General features: G+C 43.3%; 1 protein-coding gene across 2 annotated transcripts in view; it reads right to left on the bottom strand.

Annotated features, from left to right (window-relative positions):
* fam184b (family with sequence similarity 184 member B) overlaps positions 1 to 20,739 on the bottom strand; it is a 30,866-nt gene that overhangs the window by 9,236 nt on the left and 891 nt on the right. For both annotated transcript variants that reach the window (XM_065959259.1, XM_065959262.1), the window contains exons 2-9: positions 12,720 to 12,908; positions 9,141 to 9,776; positions 8,491 to 8,626; positions 7,924 to 8,075; positions 7,193 to 7,726; positions 4,136 to 4,243; positions 3,721 to 4,019; positions 1,080 to 1,230 (exon numbers count right to left, since the gene is read on the bottom strand). In XM_065959259.1, the coding sequence (XP_065815331.1) occupies positions 1,080 to 1,230; positions 3,721 to 4,019; positions 4,136 to 4,243; positions 7,193 to 7,726; positions 7,924 to 8,075; positions 8,491 to 8,626; positions 9,141 to 9,776; positions 12,720 to 12,908 (2,205 nt within the window). The remainder of the gene's footprint in view (positions 1 to 1,079; positions 1,231 to 3,720; positions 4,020 to 4,135; positions 4,244 to 7,192; positions 7,727 to 7,923; positions 8,076 to 8,490; positions 8,627 to 9,140; positions 9,777 to 12,719; positions 12,909 to 20,739) is intronic.

The raw sequence follows: 20,739 nt of genomic DNA, 5'->3' as shown, positions 1-20,739 counted from the left end.
AATCACGGGTTTACAAAGTGCTTTGAGGTACAAGAACCCAAAAGAACCACAACAACACAAGCACCTGTGTGTCTGCTCTGCCCCAGGTGAAGCTTCTGATCACCTCACATGGTGCAGCTTCCTTCAGTGCTCAAAGTCCAGAGCTAATGGTGCATTCATGTGGTGTCGGACACAATCGGGAAAAACGAGTTTCCAGGTTGTAAAATGCACATGAAGGTGTTCAGAGTTGGGAATGACATGTGGGAAAAGAGCCACAGGTCGGACTGGAACACGGGCCACCCGCCCGGAGGACCAGAGTCTTCAACCGCCAGTCCATCTGCGCTCCTTATTCCAGCTTGTTTAGTGTGAAAACTGGCTGCTTTTTTCAGTCTTATGTGGAATTAAACTGATCTTTAGATTTTGGATTGTTCTTAAAACCAGCACCACTTTCTTCTGCTCTTAAGACATATAATATAACTCATTTTACATCCATCCATCTATGATCTATATCGCTTTTCCTGTTAGGGGTCGGGGTGTGCTGACGCCGATCCCAGAGGCGGTGAACATCGTGGACTTTTGGCCAGCCAATCAGACAACCAGCCACACTCACATTCACACGTAGGGACGATTTTAAAAGTCACCAATTAACTTCTAACAAGCATGTTTTTCAGGGAGGAAGCCGGAGTACCCGGAGAGAACCCCAGCATGCACGGGGAGAACATGCACACTCCACACAGAGAGGCTCCTGTTCAAAGCAGGAACCTCCTCGCTGTGAGGCAACGGGGCTAACCACTGCACCCCCTCATTTCACACATTAGCTGCAGTCTACAACTAACCAGGAAAAGCACATCTAGTTCACTTCATCAAGCTCGATCACTTTTTTATTCAGACATTCATGTGAAGTCTGGATAAGCTTCATAAGACCTCAGATACTGAGCTATCTTTTAGAGGAAGTACGACACAAATATGAGTAAAAAAACTAAATGAAAAAGACAAAAAAAAAGAACCCTCTGGAAACAAAATGAACATGGCTGAAGTCCCTGAGAAACCAGGACCCCAGATGCTTCCTGGCAGACTGTGAGGGGGGGGGGGGGACTCACCTGCTCCTGCTCTTCGCTCAGTTGACTCTGCAGCTCAGAAATCTGCGTCTGCATCTCCTGCTCTCTGTTCTGCCACCTCTGCTCGCTCTCAGCCACGGCGGCGTTCATCTCGATCCTGAACTCGGCTCGGAGACGATCCTCACACTCTGCCCTGCAGGCATGCAGCAAGAGTGGGAAGTGAGGCAGGGGTAACCTACATGCAAAATTACTATTTATTTCTTTCCTGCTACAATCCGCCGTGTAATCATGTTAGTGTCTTTTTCTTTTCTCCTTTCTCATTCAGTTTTTAGATTAAAGCTGCAGTGAGGGGTTTTTCACAGGTTATGGAACAGCCTGAAATTAAAACTGACGTCTCATTATGACCTACAAAAAGAAAACAAGATCATTAGTGAGAAGATGAATTATTTCTTTGTTGTCATTAATAATGTCTGAAGCTGCTGGAGTGGGGTAGGTGTCAGAGGGATGGTTGAACTGCATCCTCCAGAAACAGCATTTGTTTTGTTTTCAAGTTAAATATTCTTGATGGGTGATACATTTAACTGTGAAAGAAAATCAGACTTAGACATGTTCAGGAAAAACAAGCAAAGAGATAAGAGGTAACACTTTGTCAACAAGAGGCGCCAAAATTGGCACAATCCAAAAGTTCTTCACAGAAGCTTTGATAAGAAATGTTTGCTATTTTTTAGCTTCTAAAACCCTTTAATTAATAAATGTCTATGTGTATTCTGGGATCAGCAAACCTTGTAATCACTAGAGATGGGAAAAGATTCTGATCTTTTGAGATTTTAAATCGATTCATAACTTCATCCAAAAATCTTTTCTTTTGGCTAATCAGTCACTCCCTGCTAAGTGCTAATGCAAGTTCTTTAACTCAGTAGAATGCCAAATGGAGCAGCAAGAAGTTCAGCCAGTCTCACAGATGACTGGAGTAGATCCTTAAGTATGGACTAATAAATAGACTTTGAATCATGAATCATGAATCATGAATCGTTTTGAATCGAAAATAGATTCTGCCCAAGTAATCACCATAGACTGTATAAAACATGGACGTAGTCTCAGTGATGTCACCCATTGGTGTCAGAAGAGAAAGCCAAATGAAGGCGGCCACCATATTGGAAACGGAGTCTCAACCTAGCTTTAAGTAAATCTAGTGACAGACAAATTGGTGGAGCTGAGGTGGGACTTAAAGGTCATATTCTGCCCTTTTTGGGGTTCGTATATTTAATCTATGTACCTACTTTTGTACGTTCACAATAGTTAAAGTCTGATCTCATGTACTGCTCCTCCTTGCTCCCTCTACGCTCTGAGTCCGTCAGCTACACTCTGTTGAGCCCACACTGTTAGACCCCACGTGGGCCAAGTCTGCTCTGATTGGTCTGCCGATCCGCTCTGTTGTTATTGGTCAGTTCCTCAGCACGCGTCTCGAAAAAGACTTTGAATTTTTGCACAGGACACTTAGAAAACACACTAAAGAGCATATAAAACCAGAAAAAGCAGAATATGGGACCTTCAAAGGTTATTATACAAAATCCACTTCACCATGTTTTTCTGACACTAATATGTGTCCCTAGTCGGTCTACAAACCCCCCAATGATGAGAAAAATCCATCCTCTCCATCTTTGGCCTGCTCCACTTTTCAGAAGAGTAATGGTTTTGTAATCACCATAGGATATATAAAACATGGACATATTCTGGTTTCAGAAGAGTCATTTAAAGCCCCCGGTCACCATCCTGGAAACCGCTGTCTCAACCTAACTTTCAGTCAATCTAGTGACAAACAAAGAAGCGGAGGTGAAGCTGGGACTTAATCCTCCTCACCTGTCAGTCAACCAAACCACGCCCCTATATAAGCAAGTTACAAATAACTCACAGGCTTGATCAAATCAAAACAGACCTAATAAAACAAATGAGTTTTTTATACCAAATTCGTTTTGAACCAGGCAGAAAACGTGTTTAATTCTGCTTTTTATATAGCACCTGATACGAGATTCTTTAGCTTTTTTCACCCTGCCTCAAGTGGACACTTAAGGAACTGCATTTGTTTTGCACTTCTGCATTGCCTTCATTTTTCAACTCTAAAGGTTGTCGCTTGGTCATCACTGGCACCTCGTGAAATCAGGGACGATAATTCATGTTGAAGGAGACACACTGAAGATTTGATTTAAACTTGCATCGAGAGCATCTAAACCCCCTTAAAATAATAGTTAACAGCTGTTTTCAGTGAGTCTAGTTGATGTCAGCATTTAATTTAGATTACCCTGCTCGATATAGAATCACTAGATGAGACATGACGGGCTAATTGGTCTCTGAAAAAAAGACATTACAGCTAATGTTTAACAGGATCGTGATATTGATTTACTTTTCACTGATGCACGACGCTTTTCAATGCATAATCTGTAGCATCGTGTATCTTTTTAATTGCTCACACTAATGTCTTGGCATGATTTTCTACTTCACTTCACATTCAAATCAAAATGAGGGGGAAAGATGCTGTCGGTGCTTGTGAGCCATATTGAGCGTTTTTTTCTTCTTCTCAGCTTTGATCTTCCCCTGTGATCTGCTAACAGGAGGGCAGCGCTCAGACTTCTTTTTTTTAATGTCAGCCTTAGCAGTTCTGGCAGCTCGGTGTGTATTCTGCTACCTGATCCGGTCCTCGGTGTGCCGCTGACCCTGCTCCAGAAGACTCCTCTCGGCGTTCAGTCGGCTCTGCTCCAGGACCTTCTCCTCCAGACGGTGTTTGTCGGCTCTCAGGGACGCGACGTCCCGCTGCTGCCTCTCCCGCTGCTTGTCCGCTTCCTCCTGTAAGCGAGCCAGCCGAGTCCGGGTCTGGTGGAGCTCCTCCTCCTGGCGGGAGCACTGCGGCCCACACGAGGGTGCAGCGTCGGGGGCCACCTTCTCTTTCTTGTCTTGTTTTCGGATGACTGATTCCAGCCTGCAGATCTGAGAGCACAGACACCTTCACTTTGCATATTAATCAAAAGGTGTTATCAGCGATATTGTAGATAGATTTATCTGATTAAAAATACACACTCAACCAGTGTGATGTGACCTCTGACCTCGTTATTAGCGTCCCTCAGTTTTGTCCTCAGCTCCTCTCTTTCCTTCTCCAGCAAACTGCGGAGCTCCTCAGTGCTTCTTCTTTCCACCTCCAAATGTGCACACACCTTAAAGAAAAAGCATCCTTATTATCAAAACTGTTCAGAAATGAATGACTTGTCTTCTTTTAGGCACTCAAAACCAGCGTTATTATAATTTCCTTATTACTAGGCATACTTGATAATTAGTCATGAAGCGGTGCGTATTATACGAAGGCTCATAGGGCAGGAACATCAAAAATCTGGTATAATAAATATTCAGATCAGTGACTCTCGACTGGTGGGATGAGCCTTCTCAAAGAACCAAGAGAGGATAGCAGATCTAACAAAAAACCTTTAAGGCGTGTGTATACTCAAAGCGTTTTTTTGCACTGGCAGCTCCCAACACCTCAAGTTAAGAGTGTTTCACATTGGTGCTTAATGTTGCTAGGTTACAAAAGTTGTCAAAAATGTAAAAACAAACAAAGGAATCATGTTTTGACATAAACAGCAGCTCTAGATCTTAAACATTTTCAACCTGGAAAAAAAAAAACGAGTCCGTGTGCATGTGATAAACTGTTAAGGATTACTTTCTCCTCCCTAATCGTTGTTGACACAATTGAGATGAGAAGCCCCGCCCCTTTCTTGGTTTGACGGGTTGGTGAGGGAGAAATGACAATGATGAGCAAGCTGTCGGTTCAAAAGGTTGAACTATATTTAAATGAGAGCGCTGTGAGTTCAAAGACAGAAAAAACTGTTTTTGTGCTGAAAATGCTGAACTGCATTGGTGTTCTGTAGAAAATAGGCGGTGGTTAGTTTTGGTCGCCATCAACAAAGCTGCGGTCCTCAAAGCGGATGGCCCTAGTGTGGGTCCTTTGCCTCATGTTGTTCCCCTCTGTCTCTCTCTCTGATTTCCGACTCTATCTATTGTTAAGTCTCTCAAAAGGAGCGTAAAAAGCCCAAAATAAATACACATTTGCCTTTTTCTGTTCAATATCTGCACTTGGGTCCTCTTCTTTGTTTTTTAACACATCTAAAATACTGTGAGTGTACACAGGCCCGTATGCTTCACAAACAAGTCTTTGCATTTTGAATGTATAATTTTCCCTCTTCAGCTCTCTGAAAACGTTCAAATTTAAGAGGGGCCATGATGAAACATGTGCAGCTGTGGTTGTTGAGGGTTGATAACATTGATTCCCTAAATGTTACATTATAAGAAAACAAGCTTTAACAGCGTTCATGAATTAAGAAAAGGTGTTTAAGACTGCTTGATCTCAGCTGGTGAGACATGTTCTGTGTTTTCTTAAGAGAGCCTCTGCATCCGACAGTCTGAGAGCAGGGGGAAGTATTACTGTCACAGCTGTGTGAAAAGGATGAAAGGGAAGATGATATCTCAAAGCGGTTTGTCCTCGTATTCAAAATAATCAAGTCCCAAGTCTGAGTGAAGCTAAAACTGAAATAATTACGCGTTTTATGACGAGCTCGCTGACACAGCTGCACAGCGGGGCTATTTTTAAAGTTCGGATAAATGCACATTGTGGAAGAACCGTGTCCTCTTTCACAACAGAACCTGTCCTTTTATGGCGCTGTCTGCTCGAATGCTCTGACAAAGAAAGCAATGTGCTGCCTCAGTTTAAAAATAAAGCACTGAAAAGTGTACATGGTTATGTGATTATGTGTATCACTGGTACATTTGGTGAACACCATGCCTATAAACCTTGTTTTATATTTGCAGGTTAACATCTCAATGTTGTAAATGTGTTCAAATTATCATGTCAGTCAATTAATAATTTAAGAAGTAAAAAAATGCATGGACTAATTCTCTGCATTGACTGATGTTTGCTGTCATGGAGGCGCAGAAATAGGAGGAAATGTCACAACTGATTCCTAATGTGGGCGCTTGATGCCAGGCTGGTGCCATTTAGTTCAGCTTTATCATTAGAAAATACACATTTTAGATGTAAACAATAGGCTTGATGTGTTTATTGCTTGGGTGGAAAAAGTCCTCTGAAGAGTAAAGTGAGCAAACACAACAAGGTATCCAAGACACTCTGTACTGTTACAAAAGCTAAAAAGCCTCTATTAGTTCATTGCTACAAAAACTTCAGTATTGTCTGACTGACATAGAAGAAAATGTGCTGGTCTGATGGTTTGATTTTGGTTTACTGATTGGTTAAATTTTAGCTTAATTAATAAGTATAACTGAATATCATCTGCATAGCAAGATTGCACTGTTCCACTATGACACCTAAAGTAAGCATACACAAGGCGAACAACAGTGGTCCGGGCTTTGAACCCTGGGGAACGGCTTAACTAATAGGGGTGAATTCAGATGGGATACAATACGTTATGAGTTGATACAGCCTATGGGATAGGATAAGATACGATATGATAATGTAACGTTACTGTCTATACAGTAAAATAAGACACAACACTTCATCATATGATGGAAAACATGATATGCGGTAGGTAGCCCATGAAAACATTTTCATGATACAGCGATTCTTCGGTTTAAAGGCAAGACAATTGTATAATAAGACGTCATGATATCTATATAAAGTGTAGGATTCATTTATATGTCTGGATTTATCCCTCCCTTGTTTGTCCCACTTTCAACTTTGTCTTTGGCCCTTTAACGTCCATGTACTTCATCCTCATTCGCATCACAAGAGCCACTGTAATGAGTCATGAAGCAGTGATATTGTGAGTCAAATTTCCAGGGAAATATGTGCCGTATCTTTTTTAAATTACAGTATCTATAATTGGAACCAGCAATTTGAATAAGGATGATAATATATGGCTGTCACAATATTTTGTCCCACCCCAAGTGACAAACTAAGAGGACTCATTGTTACCGTGTACAACCTTGGACTGATCTGATTTATATTATTTGAATCCGCTTAATGTGGTTTCCTCTAATTCCAATGAATTACCAAATATAGACTTGTGAGCTGTTCCTTCACTGATCTGAGTTTTTAAGTATTTGGTAGTGGTTACTGGCTGCATGTAAATAACCCATCGCATCACACAGATTCTGACCTCTTGGTTGGTCTTCTTCTCTGAGCTCAGAGCTTCCTGGACGTTTTGAAGTTCGGCCGCATGCCTCCTCATCACCTCCTCTATCGCCTTCCGCACTTGCTCCTTCAGCCGTTTCCTGTCCTCCTCGGCCTTCTCCACCAGCCTTTTCTTCTCCTCCTCCAGCTTCTGCTGCACGTTGGCCCTCTCCTGCTCCACCTGTTCAATGCTCTTGTCCAACTGCGAGCGGCCGCGGACCCTCTCCACCTCCAGCTCCTTCCGCAGCCGGTCCACCTCCTCCTCCTTTTCCCTCCTCAGACGCTCTCTCATCTCCTCCACCTCCTTGTGCAGCGCCTCCTTCTCCCCCTCTCTCTCCCTCTGCACTCTGTCAAACTCGTCCTTTTCTTGCTCTCTCTCCTTCTGCAGGGTTTCTCTCTCCTCTTCTATATCCTTCTGCAGCTTGTCCCTCTCATCGTCTGCATGCTTTTGGATACGACGCAGCTCCTCTGTCTGAGCTCTCACCATCTCGGAGCGCAAACTGGACAGAGCCTCGGCATGCTGGGAACACAAACAAAACATGCTCTTAATGACCACAAGCCCAACTACACTTGTTCATTGTTAAAAAAACAAAACGATCCTTTAATTTTTGGACTATTTGCCAGCAGAGAACTCCCTCCATTCTTTACTTCAGAAGGACTCAGCCTCTCTTGGATGCTGTGTGTTTGTGTGTGCGTGTGCGTGTGTGTGTCTTTTACCTGGCGTATCTGCCGGGCGTGGTCACTGTTCCTGCCGCTGCTCTGCAGCTCCAGCTCTCTGTTCTTGCTCTGCAGCCGGCTCACCTGGCTCCTCAGCTCGTCCACCTCAGCACACACGCACACCTCGCAGCCGCCGCGGTTCTGCAGCTCCTCTGATGCGTGCACACATGGGAGAACACACACCAAATAAACAGCCAAGTTAAAGCGCACACACACACATAAAAATAAGCACATGCAACATATTGATTGATTGTGCGTAACAGAAGCAGAATAGCTACAATGCTGAATGTGGAAGCGCCCAAAACAAAAAAAACCTTCTCATGCAATAAATAAAATTTGGGGGCATTATTGCTGACTGGGTTTTTATGACACTTTGATGAAACTGTTCCCCCTCCTGGAGGATGAATAATGTGCTTGTGTTGCATTTTCTGTATGCATTATAACGGCGTGAGGCTATAACTTCATTAACGCTGTTCTGAGTCACGATGAGTAATGGAAACGCGCCGAGCTCAGCGGAGGCTTCTCCAAGCCGACACGGGTCGAGACGAGGCGGACTTTAATGATCACCTGCTCTGCTCTGCAGCTCGTCCTCCTGCAGCAGCAGCCTCTCCTTAGCCACCCCGAGCTCCTCCTCCGCCCGCTTGGCCACGCCCTCTGCCTCGGAGACACGCCTCCGGTCCAGCTCCAGCTCCTCCTCCAGGTCCTGGAGCGAGCAGGTCGATGATAGTGTTGTGGGTTGACAAAGAGCGAGATAGAGAAAATAAATGTGAGGGGGAGAGAGAGAGGAGCTGACACAAATTTTGACACAGACGAGCAGGAGGGAAGGAAAGAACGCAGAGTTAGAGAGAGACGAGGAAAAAAGAAAAGTGGATGAAATGTTGGTGAGTCAGGGAGCTATCCTGGCCTAGCTTTGAGCCTTTAATGGTTTACTGCCAGGGCTTATGTCAGCTCTGTGCCAGCTCTCGCAGGGCTTCTTAATGCTCATCCATGAGGTGGTAATGGTGGTGCTGCAGCGAAATCTATCCTGCTCAAACTGCTCATTAGCAGATAGCTGGCAGTGGGGGATAGCACTCATGGAGGGGCAGCCTGTGGTTAAGACAAGCAAGATTCCCACCTCTCTTTTTCTCTCCCTTTCTTTCCCCATCATTCCTCACATCTCCCCTTTTCACAGCTTTTCGGGAGAAAAGGGATCATGGGTAATGAGTGTGTTTCTGTACCTGTATCCGCTCCTGCAGTTTGACCGCGTTCCTCTTGCTCTCGGCCAACCTCTCCAGGTGACTCTCGGCCTCGGCCTCTGCCCTCTTCACCCTCTCCCTCAGAGCGCTGTGCATCCCCTTCTTCTCCTCCTCCTCCCTCTCCTCCCACCTCCGCCGCTCCTCCCTCCACTCCGCCTCCATCCTCCTCCTCGTCTCCTCGCTCTCCTCGGTCAGGTCGCTCATCCTCCGCTCCCACTGCTCCCGCTCCTCCTTCTGCGCTCGCCACCTCTCCGCCTCGGCTCGGTCCCTCTCCTCCTTCAGCTCCCTCACCTCCTCCAAGAGGGCCTTCACTCTTTTCAAGTCCGCCTCCTTCTCCTCTTTCTGTTTCTCCTCGCCTTCGCTCCGTCTCCCCACGTCGGCTGTTTCCTGCAGCTCCTCACACTTGGCCTCCAGCTCCTGGATCTGCTCCTCGGCCTTCTCCAGCTCCTTGCTCAGACGGTCGCTCTCCTCTTGGGCGTCGCTCATCTGGGCCTTGACCTCCTGCAGCTCCTCCTCCGCAAACTGGAGCCTCTCCTCGAACTCCTTCCTCAGCTCCGCCTCGGTTTCACGTTCCCTCTCCCCCATGTGTATACGGAAGCACTCGAAGTCCGCCTGCACCTGGAGGCACAGAGCGTATGGTGTTACACACTGTGCTCAAAGAAACACTGCAGGCTATTACAGACAGAGGAGAGAAAAAACTGTGACCATAAACGTGATAATCTGCAAAGTTTTGTCTTTCATTCAGAGCTCATATGTGTCAAAAATGTCACCAGTCTGCTTTCGTTACATCAGGATGTTTGGAGACATTAAAAGTGAAGTAATCAGGATTCTCAAGAAAGTTATGAAAAGCAGCAAAGTGTCATAAAACGAAAAGTAAAGTCTTACTAATATCTTGGACATCTCATTGAAGGAGAGAAGCTACTTTAACATCCACTGTTCTTCATGTCTCAGTCATCACCACAGACTGAAGCTAAACATGGGCGTAGTCTCACCCTGCTTTTACGAAGTTGAGTTTTGAAGCCCAACAAATCAGATTCAGTGTAATGACAGTGGAGCGTTGATACGTTGCTGTTGCAGACTCACTATCTTAAAAAAAAGTCAACTGACTCAAACTATTTTATTTGGACGACTCTGAGATTATTATTTTGTGTTTAGCACAAACATTTGCTGTTCGCATGCATTCATTTATCCATCCATTATCTATATCGCTTTTTCTAGTTTGGGGTCACGAAAGGCTGGAGCTGATCCCAGCTGTCATTAGGCAGGAGGCGGGGTTACACCCTGGACTGTTCACCTGTCAATCACAGACAAACAGCCACACTCACATTCACACCTACGGGCAATTTAAGAGTCACTAATTAACCTAACGAGCATGTCTTTGGACTGTGGGAGGAAGCCGGAGTACCCGGAGAGAACCCACACATGCACGGGGAGAACATGCAAACTCCCCACAGAGAGGCTCCTGTCCTACAGGGATTCAAACCAGGAACCTCCTCACTGATCATCAGTCATGCAGCCCATAGTCATGCATGTTATAAATACAGTAATTTGAACTCTGGGAAAGCTGTGAAGTTTTGAGTTGAAGTTTTGTTGATCTTTGGACTGCGCTACATAACTCCACTATCTATTTTCCACATGCTTTCTGCATTCTTTTTATACTTTATTTTTCATTTTTGTTTTACAAGAAACACAGAACAAGTGAGGACTTGGGCAAGACAGTATGAATAAGATCAAAGACAAGACTGTAAAAGGCACAGGTACAGTACATAATTTTTGGTACATTCTAATGAAACAAGATATATTTACGAGTCTTTATCTTTGAATAAATCCCATTTTCTCCAATATTCTTCTCCCTTCTCCTTTTGAAGTCGCAGGACAAAAGTCATTTTTTCCATAAAGCTGATGGAATGTTCCTCATGAGTCTCATGGTAGGAGGGTTCCTCTGAAGCCAACATTTAGTAATTGCTTTTTTACTTGCCACCATAAGAATCTTTAAAAGGTATATGTCCTTTTTACCAAGACCTTCTGGAATTTTCCCGAGGTAGAGGGATGTGAAAGAGAAATCCAGTGTAATGTTCAGAGTCTCTGCGATTAATAGATTCACATCTTTCCAGAAGGTCTCAAGACGTGGACAAGACCAAAAAACATGTACACAGTCTGCCGAGACCACTCCACACTCCCTCCAGCAAGAGGCTGGGGAACCACTACATTTTGACTTCTGATTTGGGGTAATAAAAAATCGAATCAGATTTTTCCAGCAGAAGTCTCGCCAAAAAAAAGAATTTGTTGAAGTGGATTGATTTTTCCAAATCTGAAGCCATGCTTCTTGTGATATTTATACATTGGCCTCTTTTTCCCAGCGCTGTCTAACATAACCTGTTATCTTTGTTCATTAAGGTAAAACCTTTATAGAATTTGCCAGTTATGCCTTTGGTACTATTTGAATCATAAGCATCAATAAATATTTGTGTTATTATAGTGGGTTCAGCTAAATCTGGGATCTTTATTTCCTTCAGAAAAAAGTGACGAATCTGTAGGTATCTGTAAAAATCCTCTTAACTCAACTCATAAGACTGACGCAGATCCTCAAAATTCTTTAGGTTTCCTTTTTGAATTATTCTACAGAAGGAGGTGATGCCTCGTTTAGTCCATTGTTTGTACTTATGGTCCTGTAATGTCGGGAGGAAGTGTAGATGGAATGCCGGCCAGCTTAATAGACCGATCTCCCTGCGAAGCTGAAATCTCTTAACTACTTCTGACCATATTTTCAAAGAGAAGCTTACACAGTGATTTTGTAGCTGGATCACTTTGTTAAATCTGTCAGGACAGCCCAACACTGACTGAATAGGTATATCTATTAAAGATAGCTCAATGTCTATGCTTTCTGCATTCTTATTACATCAGTACATCAGTGGCATTATGTCTCTGGCCTACTCCAATTTGTATAATTTATTCCCCCTACTATTAACTGAGTATTGTTTTTGCTGTAACCTACTTTCTTTCTGCACATGGGTTGTGTTTATGCCTCTGGTCACCAAAAAACAGAAAACCACACTTGCGTGTTTACACTCTGTCTCGCAAAAACAAAAAATGAGCCTTTGTGCAGAAGTAATTAGCTCACATGTAGGGATGTGTATGTGTGTTGGTGTTTGGACTCGGATGTCGATTTGTTGAATTAGCAGAAAAAAAAAGGGGAACAGCTAAAACAGGAAACAAAGATGACACATTTGACTCATAAGATTAAGCTTTCATATCTTTAGTTGTTAAGATGCTTTCTACTTCTAAGGTACATCTAACGGGTATCTATGATCCATGGTGACGCCTCATTGTGGTGTGCAGAATGTAAATGAGGCATGAAGTCGTGGACAGGGTGGAGTCAGAGGCTCTCTGAACGAGGTCGACTGTTGTGGGTCACATGAGGGGCGTGTTCGATTTGCTGCTCCTCATGGGAGTTTACACGCTAAGCACCAGCAGCACAACTCGTCCTTGAGTAAGGTCAGTCAATCTCATGATCAAGGAGGTTAAGGGTGCACACACACACACACACACACACACACACACCTGGGCTCCGACTCTCTGCTGCTCATCAAGAGACTCCTGCAGCTCCAGGAGGCGTGTCCTCAGCGCTGACCCCTCCCCCTCGTGGCAAGTCTCCACTAGGATGCGGTGCAGCTCCTCGTGGTGGGCGTGGCTCAAGGCCTGCAGGGCCGCCTCCTGCTCCTCATTCTTCATGTTCAGAGAATAAATCACCTGGGGAGAGTCGACAACAAGCAAGCAGCGGCTTTACTGATCTTCAAATGTTTCCCATGAATCTTTTTATCGATCATCAGCTTAAACAGAAGTATTAGCCAAACCTCATATTTTAAAATAAATAGACGCAGGAAGTAGGGATGCGGAGGAGGCTGCCGAACCCCCTGAAGCCAGGCACACTTCAAACCATCAGCTTGTTAAAATGTAGCTGTAGTACAACGATACTTGTGATAGTTTTTGTCCGGTTACTGTGGTTTAGTTGAATATATCCTGCAGAGGGGGGGGGGGGTTAGTGGTTAGTTCACAAGCCCCATGTACGGAGGCTGTAGTGCTCCAAGCGGGCGCCCCAGGTTCAAATCCGACCTGTGGCTCCTTTCCTGCATGTTACTTCCTTCTCTCTCTCTCCTTGATTTCTGACTCTATCCACTGTCCTATCTCTATATAAAGGCATAAAAAGACCCAAAATAAATCTTGAAAAAAATAAAATAAATAAATATATATATATATAAATATATATATATATATATATATATATATATATATATATATATATATATATCATGAACATTCAAACTTCTTTATATGAATTTGTAGCAGCAAAAAGTAAAACATCGACTTCTCTTAACAACCCCGACTATGACTGACTTCCAGCATCCCTGTGGTAACGTACCCTACAGAGTCCACACGCCCAGAAGTCTATCAGAACTCGTCATGGTGTTCTGTATTTTCCGCTGCCATGACTCAGGGATTTCTTCCTGATTATTTTGAGGATTTTTTTTTTACAGCAGCTGAAAAGTTTTTTTTTTAATTTTTTTTAGCTCTTCTGTCCCTTGGGTCAAGGGATTGAGGAAAAAGTGCTTTCACAGAGCACATGTGCTATTTTTGGATTCCAACTGCAGAATGAATTCAAAGTTGAAACAGCCCATCATTTCTGAGTCTAAGCTGACACTGAGAGACTTCAGACTGTCTGAGATTCAGAGGATTGTCTGATTGAAACAGTTATGGTGGCAGGAAACACACAAACAGACGAGTACTGTAAAGCTTCTGTACATCTTTATTTACCACTCTGTCTTATTGTTACATATTTAGTAACCTTATTATCGCTGCATCAAAGACAAGTTTGACTCTAAATGTCAAAGTATCCTGCGCAGTAACAATCAACAACAATCATTTTAATTGGTGCACAGGGTTTTAATTTAACTTCTGTGTAGGTATCCGTCTAATCTTGATCTGTGTTTAATGGTTTAATGGTGTAGGTGTTGTTTGATTAGACAGATGTTTCATGTCATGAGTCTTGTAAGCTGCTGCTGCTGGATGTTTGTCTGTCTATCTATGTTAAGTGTTGCCATAGTAACCCTCATGTGATTAACCAGCCTGTTTATTGAATATGCAGCCTGTTTGATTTTTTCCCTGTTTGAAGATAAACAGCAATCAATAATCAACAACAATCTATAAATGTAAACTTTACTGCAGCGGTTCCCAAACTACTTCTCCTGGAGCCCCCTATTTTTAGTTTTCATGAATAGTTGTTCACCCTAGATTTTGTTCTTTTGTTTCACAGGTAATAGGTCACACAAAGGTGGAAAAAAGTTTTGAAATGATCTTTCTTGGTCTCATTTTTCTACGTCACAAAAACTGACATTTTAACAAGGGCGTGTAGACTTTTTACATCCACTGTACATACATCGCACTCTTTGCAAATAAATTCCTACATTTCTGCTTTGTTCTTGCTGTTTGTCAAAGCACTTTGTAAACCTGTGTTTTTAAAAGGTGCTATATAAATAAAGTTATTATTATTATTATTATTTCACAATTTCCTCACAAAAAGAACAGAGCAGCAACTTCAGTGTGACAACAAACTGAAAAAACTTTTAAATAGGAAGCAGTTAAAGGTGATATTGTAACATGAAACTTCAGAATCTGTGACGTCTGGTGTGGAGTCATTCTCGGCCTCATACCTGGAAGTCCTCTCACAAAATGTACCATGCTTTGCTAGCAGTGAAAACAGTGTGCATTGTTTTTTTGTTGAGCCTTTGCGGGCCCCCCCCCCCCCCTGTAATAACTCTGGCGCCCCACCTTGGGGTCCTGCGCCCCAACTTGGGAATCACTGCATTACTGTTTGGTGCTATGCTATCCAACTTCACACCCTCATTGGTCAGATCTGCAGGGTCGGTTTTTTTCTCTGTATTTATTTAACGGGCTGCCCATCACAAACCGGTCCACAGAAGTTGACTCTGAAGGGCTTACGTCTTGAGCTGGCAGCGTCATGACAACAAACAGAGTGAGTGACACTGGCTGACATGGAAACGCAATAATCCCCAAACACAAATAACAGAGGTGATAACAGACTTGTGTGTTTGTACTGTAAACAAAGTCCTGTGTGTTAAAATAGTCCAGTCCCTGCGGCTTCATGCAGTGATTCTCCCGCTCGCCCGCCCGCCTTCCTGCCTGCATGTCTGACCAATATAGACTCTGACTAACACCTGAAATATGGCCTGTTTCTCCCCACTATTCACTTTACCCTCTGCGCCATGTCTACAGTGTCATCATCCACTCCTGTTGACCCTGACGTCTCACTTACACACTGACAGAGGTGTGTGTGTGTGCATGTGCATGGGGGACACAGAGGCTCATATTTTACCCAGACGCCTCACTGTCTGCGGCACACAGCTGGCACAGCTCGGCCGAACATTCCCTGTGTGTGTGTGTGTGTTCATGTCACTGCACCTCTCTTACACACATGGTCTCAACACTTAATTAATCTACGTTGTGTTTCTTCATAATTCATCAACACATATTGATGATGCACGGATTAATCACAAACACACCTCTCTCCTTCCTGTCCTCCAAACAGTCAAGAGATGCTTTTGGTATTCAGTCGCGTCACAGGGCATGAACTTTGGCTCACAAACTATTACGCGTGACTCAGAGGCATGAGAGGGGGGGGGACGCTGAATCGAGGGCAGGCTCTTTGGGGAGTGAGTGTGCGTGCTGATCTTGGCTGTCCTCGACGGCCACTTTTGAAAGTGAGACTAAATGATGGAAGGAGGAAAATAATGCAGGAGAGAGGAAGTCTCCTGAAACGTGTTTAGATCTTAACCAGCGATCCACAAACCTTACAGATTTTCAGGACCAGCTGGGGAAGATGCACGACGGCCACCACATTAAAGCTCTGCGAGAATGTTACACAACTCATCCCAAAAAACCCTTTCATTTATTTTGAAGCTGTACTGATGTCCTTTAGGAAAAACTTTACTGCGGACATTTTCTCACACAGGAGCATCAAAATAGTGAGGCACTGATGTTGGAGAATGAGACCCTTTAAGCCATTTGGATGGTGTTGAAACCATCACAACATTTACTGCTAACCAAACTCTTAAGAAAATAAGTAATGGACCAGTTGTTTGTGCAGTGGGGGAGGGGGGGGGTGCCAGTGTTGTAAATAACAATTTAGCTGATTTGTCATTCAAACACTAATGTTTTTGTTTTCAATATTGGCTCGTAAACATCATGTACATTTTTACACATGAGCTTTGAGATTGGATGTATTTAAAATTATTTTGCTGTTCTACAAGATAGAAATAAAAAAAAAATCTGTTTCATAAAATTAACTTTTGGTTTTACTTAAAGGTAACAGAGGCTAATGTTAGCTTGAGTTAGCAAACTTTAAAAATATATTTCTGTCTCACTGACATGAACGAGTCATTTCAGCGGCCATTGAGTGTATCACTGCTTGACTCACTGTAACATGTTAGCACTGTTACCTCATAATTTCCACTGGTGGTTAGGCTAAAGTTAGCGGCCAAAGTTAGCTTCGCATTTGCATCATCAGTTGGTTTCTTATTTCCATTCTCACTAAACCACAGATAAATGTTTTACATTATGTCACATCATCCACATCTTTACTCTTTAAGACTTGACAGGAAACTAAAATTTGAAAGACCAAATGACATATTTTTTACTCTTAACAATAAGAAGCTGAAGTGATATACATTTGTCTATTAGCCTTATTTATTTTGGTTAACCAGTGGGTTGTTAAAGGCTAATGAAAGCTAAAGTTAGCACATCTTAAGGCAGCATGTACCACATTACCTCATGTTGGTCACAAACAGTCCACTATTACTCCGGCTGGCTTTAAGTTAGCGGCTAAAGCTTCTGATTAGCAGTGTCCTAAAAGTTCAAGAGATAAGTTTAAAGAAGGATAAATGTTTTGGTGGCACTAGTTCTCAAAAGGTGACATTGTATTTTCGATTGTAGACCGTATAAAACATGGATGTGGTAGTCCATGTAGTCTCAGTGACATTTCTGAAGACGGGGTTTTGAAGATCAACAATGGCGGACATAGCGGCATATTTGTAAATTCTGTCTCTAGCTAACTTTTGATCCATATAGAAACACAACGTGTTAGAGCTGATGTAGGTTTGAAGCCTACATCAGGCAAACATCTGGCAAACATCTAAACACGTCCATCTATCAGTGATCTATCATAATGCAAAATTATGATGATCTCTTAGGCTGTGTTCACACTTGACTTCTTTTTTCAGTAAAAAGCGCTGCTTTCAGCGCCTTTTGAGCACTTTTGCGCGAGTGTTCTGTAGCCTTAACAACAGGATCTAGTCTGCGGTGCAACCGCGCCGGAGCACAACGCATTGATTTAGCACAGAAAAGAACAAGTGGGACGGGAAGTCAGACGCCGATACAACATTAAAACATCCGGTTTATTTTCAGAATAACACCCTCCGTTTTGACGGTTCAGAAAAACGACCGTTTGTTTGTTTGTTTACGTGTTTATAAGGTTTTTATTGACTTTTATACCACGAACATCGTATTACCTCGTGCTGTCGCCAGTGAATCTGTTAAATTACCGCGGAAACTCCTTTGTCTTCATACTCCAGCTGTCCGGCTGTGCTCTCCGTGCTGCGGACTGAGAACGCAGCCCAATGCACACATATCTGGTGGAAGTTTGCCGTTTTTGGGCACAGGTAACTAGGGACGTAGGTTACTACTAGTCCTGATTGGTCAGCTTTCAGAAAGGCGCTTGACGTCACCCAGCACTTTTCTGAAAAGTTGAAAAAATTCAACTGAAAAAGGCGTCGGGCGCAGCGCTTTTTAAAAAGGCGTCCGCTTTTTAAAAAGGCGTCATACTTTTTCCTTTTTCCATAGGCTTGTGTGTAAAAAAGGCGCTGGCAGTTGAAAAAAGAAGTCAAGTGTGAACACGGCCTTAGGCTTAATTAAATCTAAACAGATGGGTTGTAAAATTATTAACTGCCTGTACAGTGTGTACGAGTTAAGAAATGAGCTATTAATACCAAAATGTATTTTTAATCAGTTTGTAAACTCATTTATTTGTGCTGTAAAACTAGCATTTTAACATGGGACCTAATGGGGTTTCTTGGGTTTTTTAACCAGCACCTAGTGGACACTCAAGGTACTGCAGTTTGTTGAACTTCGTGCACTAGCTTCCTTTTTCAACAGCAGAGGTGGCAGTTTTTGTTTGAGCCTTAAACTTTAATAAATTCAGGTGTAAAACAGTTTTAATCTCGAATTCTTCTTCTTGGGTGTAAATCCTCGAGATGCTTGTTGTAGCAGTTCAGACAGCGAGTAGCCTAGAGCCTCCTGCTACTGTAAATCCCGTCTCCAGATCCCCCGTATTGATTGTGCCAGTCAGTGATGTTATTCATGTAGCCTCACGACTCGAGCCAGTGCCTGTGCTTATTGACAGTAACTTCATAGTCAGCAAAGCATGAAATGAATCTGTTGTCTTTGGTGGTGAAAGAGAGCTAGCTGAGACTGAGGGCTGTTGAAACAGGAGTGAGATGTGGAGTGAAGGGATGGTGCACAGAGGAGAGGTTAGGCAAAGAGACAAGCACTCTTTTTTCTTACATCAGCCCACACCTACACACACACACACACACACAAAAACACACACACACCTACACACATATCAAAGCCAGTACCAGTTGTGCTGGATTACAAAGCATGGAACATTGTGACAGGGTAAGCTATAGCTAAGCGCAGGAAAACCACAAAAGAAAAGACAGAGTTAGATCCGCCAATCAAATGTGTGTGTGCATATATTAACACAGAGACAGACTTTTAATGTGCTGCTGTTGATTTCTGTGAGTCATGTAAAGACACTATACGCGCCTCTTGGCACTCGTGTGGGTTTTTGTGTATGCCCGTCCACGCACAAGCTTATGTGAACATTCACAGCAGCTGGCCTGGTCAGCCCCTCGCTTTCCTCCCATTGGCTTGTTCCACCGAGTAAACACACTCCGACGTGCTACTGGTTTATATTAAGCAGCACCCATTCAACCAGGACAGGCTATACTCTCGATGGAGGAGGCGTGGGGGGGGGGGGGGGGGTGCTGTTATAAGTCAAGCAGAAGTGTGTGTGGATAGCAGAGTGGCAGAGTAAGAGGAGGTGCGCTAAGTACCAGTGCATGTGTGAGTGTATGAGTGTGTGTGTGTGTTTGTGTGTGTGTGGTGGGGTTATTAAATATATAAGGTTACCACAGCTGACCCATTTCCCACTTCCTCTCCACTGCCCCCCCCAAAAAAACACTCAAATAATAAAGCATGTGTCACATTCCCATGCATCCCCGAGAGCTCAGAGAAAGTGCTTACTCCAAAATATCCAATATGATGATTCTTATTATTTCATCAGCGCTTTCCAGTTTTTTTTTTTTTAGAATTTATTCACTTTGGTCATCAAAGAGCGAAAGAAGCAGGGCTGGCAGGGCTTGCATAAAGTTTTTTTTTTCCAAGAGAGAGAGAAACAGAGCGAGAGAGAAGAAACAAGTCCTGTCTTCTATTTTTATTAGGATGGAAGGAGCGGAGGGGGCATGAGAGGTAGAAAGACTTTGGCTGGCAGATTTCCCTAACAAGCACAGACACAAGTGCTGACCTCTCTTCTTGTGTCATCTTTGTTTGTGTGCGCCTTTAAAGAAGACGAAGAAGAAGAAGAAGCTCTCCAAACAACACACGCAAACACAACTGCAGCATGTAAGCCTGTATTGCATTGCAGACATGTTCCTAACACACACACTTGCACACACACACACACACACACACACACACACACACACACAGAGGTGAAACCATAAGGGAAGATGGGGAACTGCACGGTCATCAGTAATTGTCATAGCTCAACAAGCAACGGGTCATGCCCTGCTTCTGTAAGCATTATTGTGCACCAGAGAGAGGGAGAATCCCCATATAGCTCTTCTTAGCTTACTGTATGAAAATCAAAAACCAGCAGAAGCAGACACTATAGTGCGGCTGTTTCTGCATGGAGGAAAAAACACACAGGCACTAATGAGGACTGATTGTGAGTGTCAGAAGTGTGACATATTACTCAATCAATGCATTTAAATAATTTGGAAATTCAAGCTTTTTCTTGTAAAAATTCAAGCTTTGCTGCATCAATCAGTCCAATTCCCTGATGACTGATTCTTGATTTTGTCACGGGATCACACAAAGGAGCCTATTATAATAATTAATTGTTAAGATGTCTTTATTTTTGGGGTCACTCAGTGGTCTAATAAAAGAGAAATCCATGCATAGCAGAGGTAATCCGCAGATTAACTGATCATCACGTCGCTCTTAATTGGTGCCACGGTGTACTGTAGGTTTTGGAGATCTGCAGCCTGCACCCCAAAAAAAACAACAACCCCTGACTGATAGCAGATGTCTGATTACTGTGTCAGTCACGAAGACAGATGAAGCCTGATCGAAGTTTCCCCAAGAGGTAATTATGCTGGCAGTTATTGATAAGGTTTAAACACGTGAGAGTTTATAGTTCTCCTCTCATATTTCTAATCTCTGAAAT

This window comes from Labrus bergylta, chromosome 1 (genome assembly GCF_963930695.1).
Source record: "Labrus bergylta chromosome 1, fLabBer1.1, whole genome shotgun sequence".
In the NCBI taxonomy this organism is placed as follows: domain Eukaryota; kingdom Metazoa; phylum Chordata; class Actinopteri; order Labriformes; family Labridae; genus Labrus; species Labrus bergylta.
Note: the sequence above shows the minus strand (reverse complement) of the source record. Positions and strands in the feature narration are given on the sequence as shown.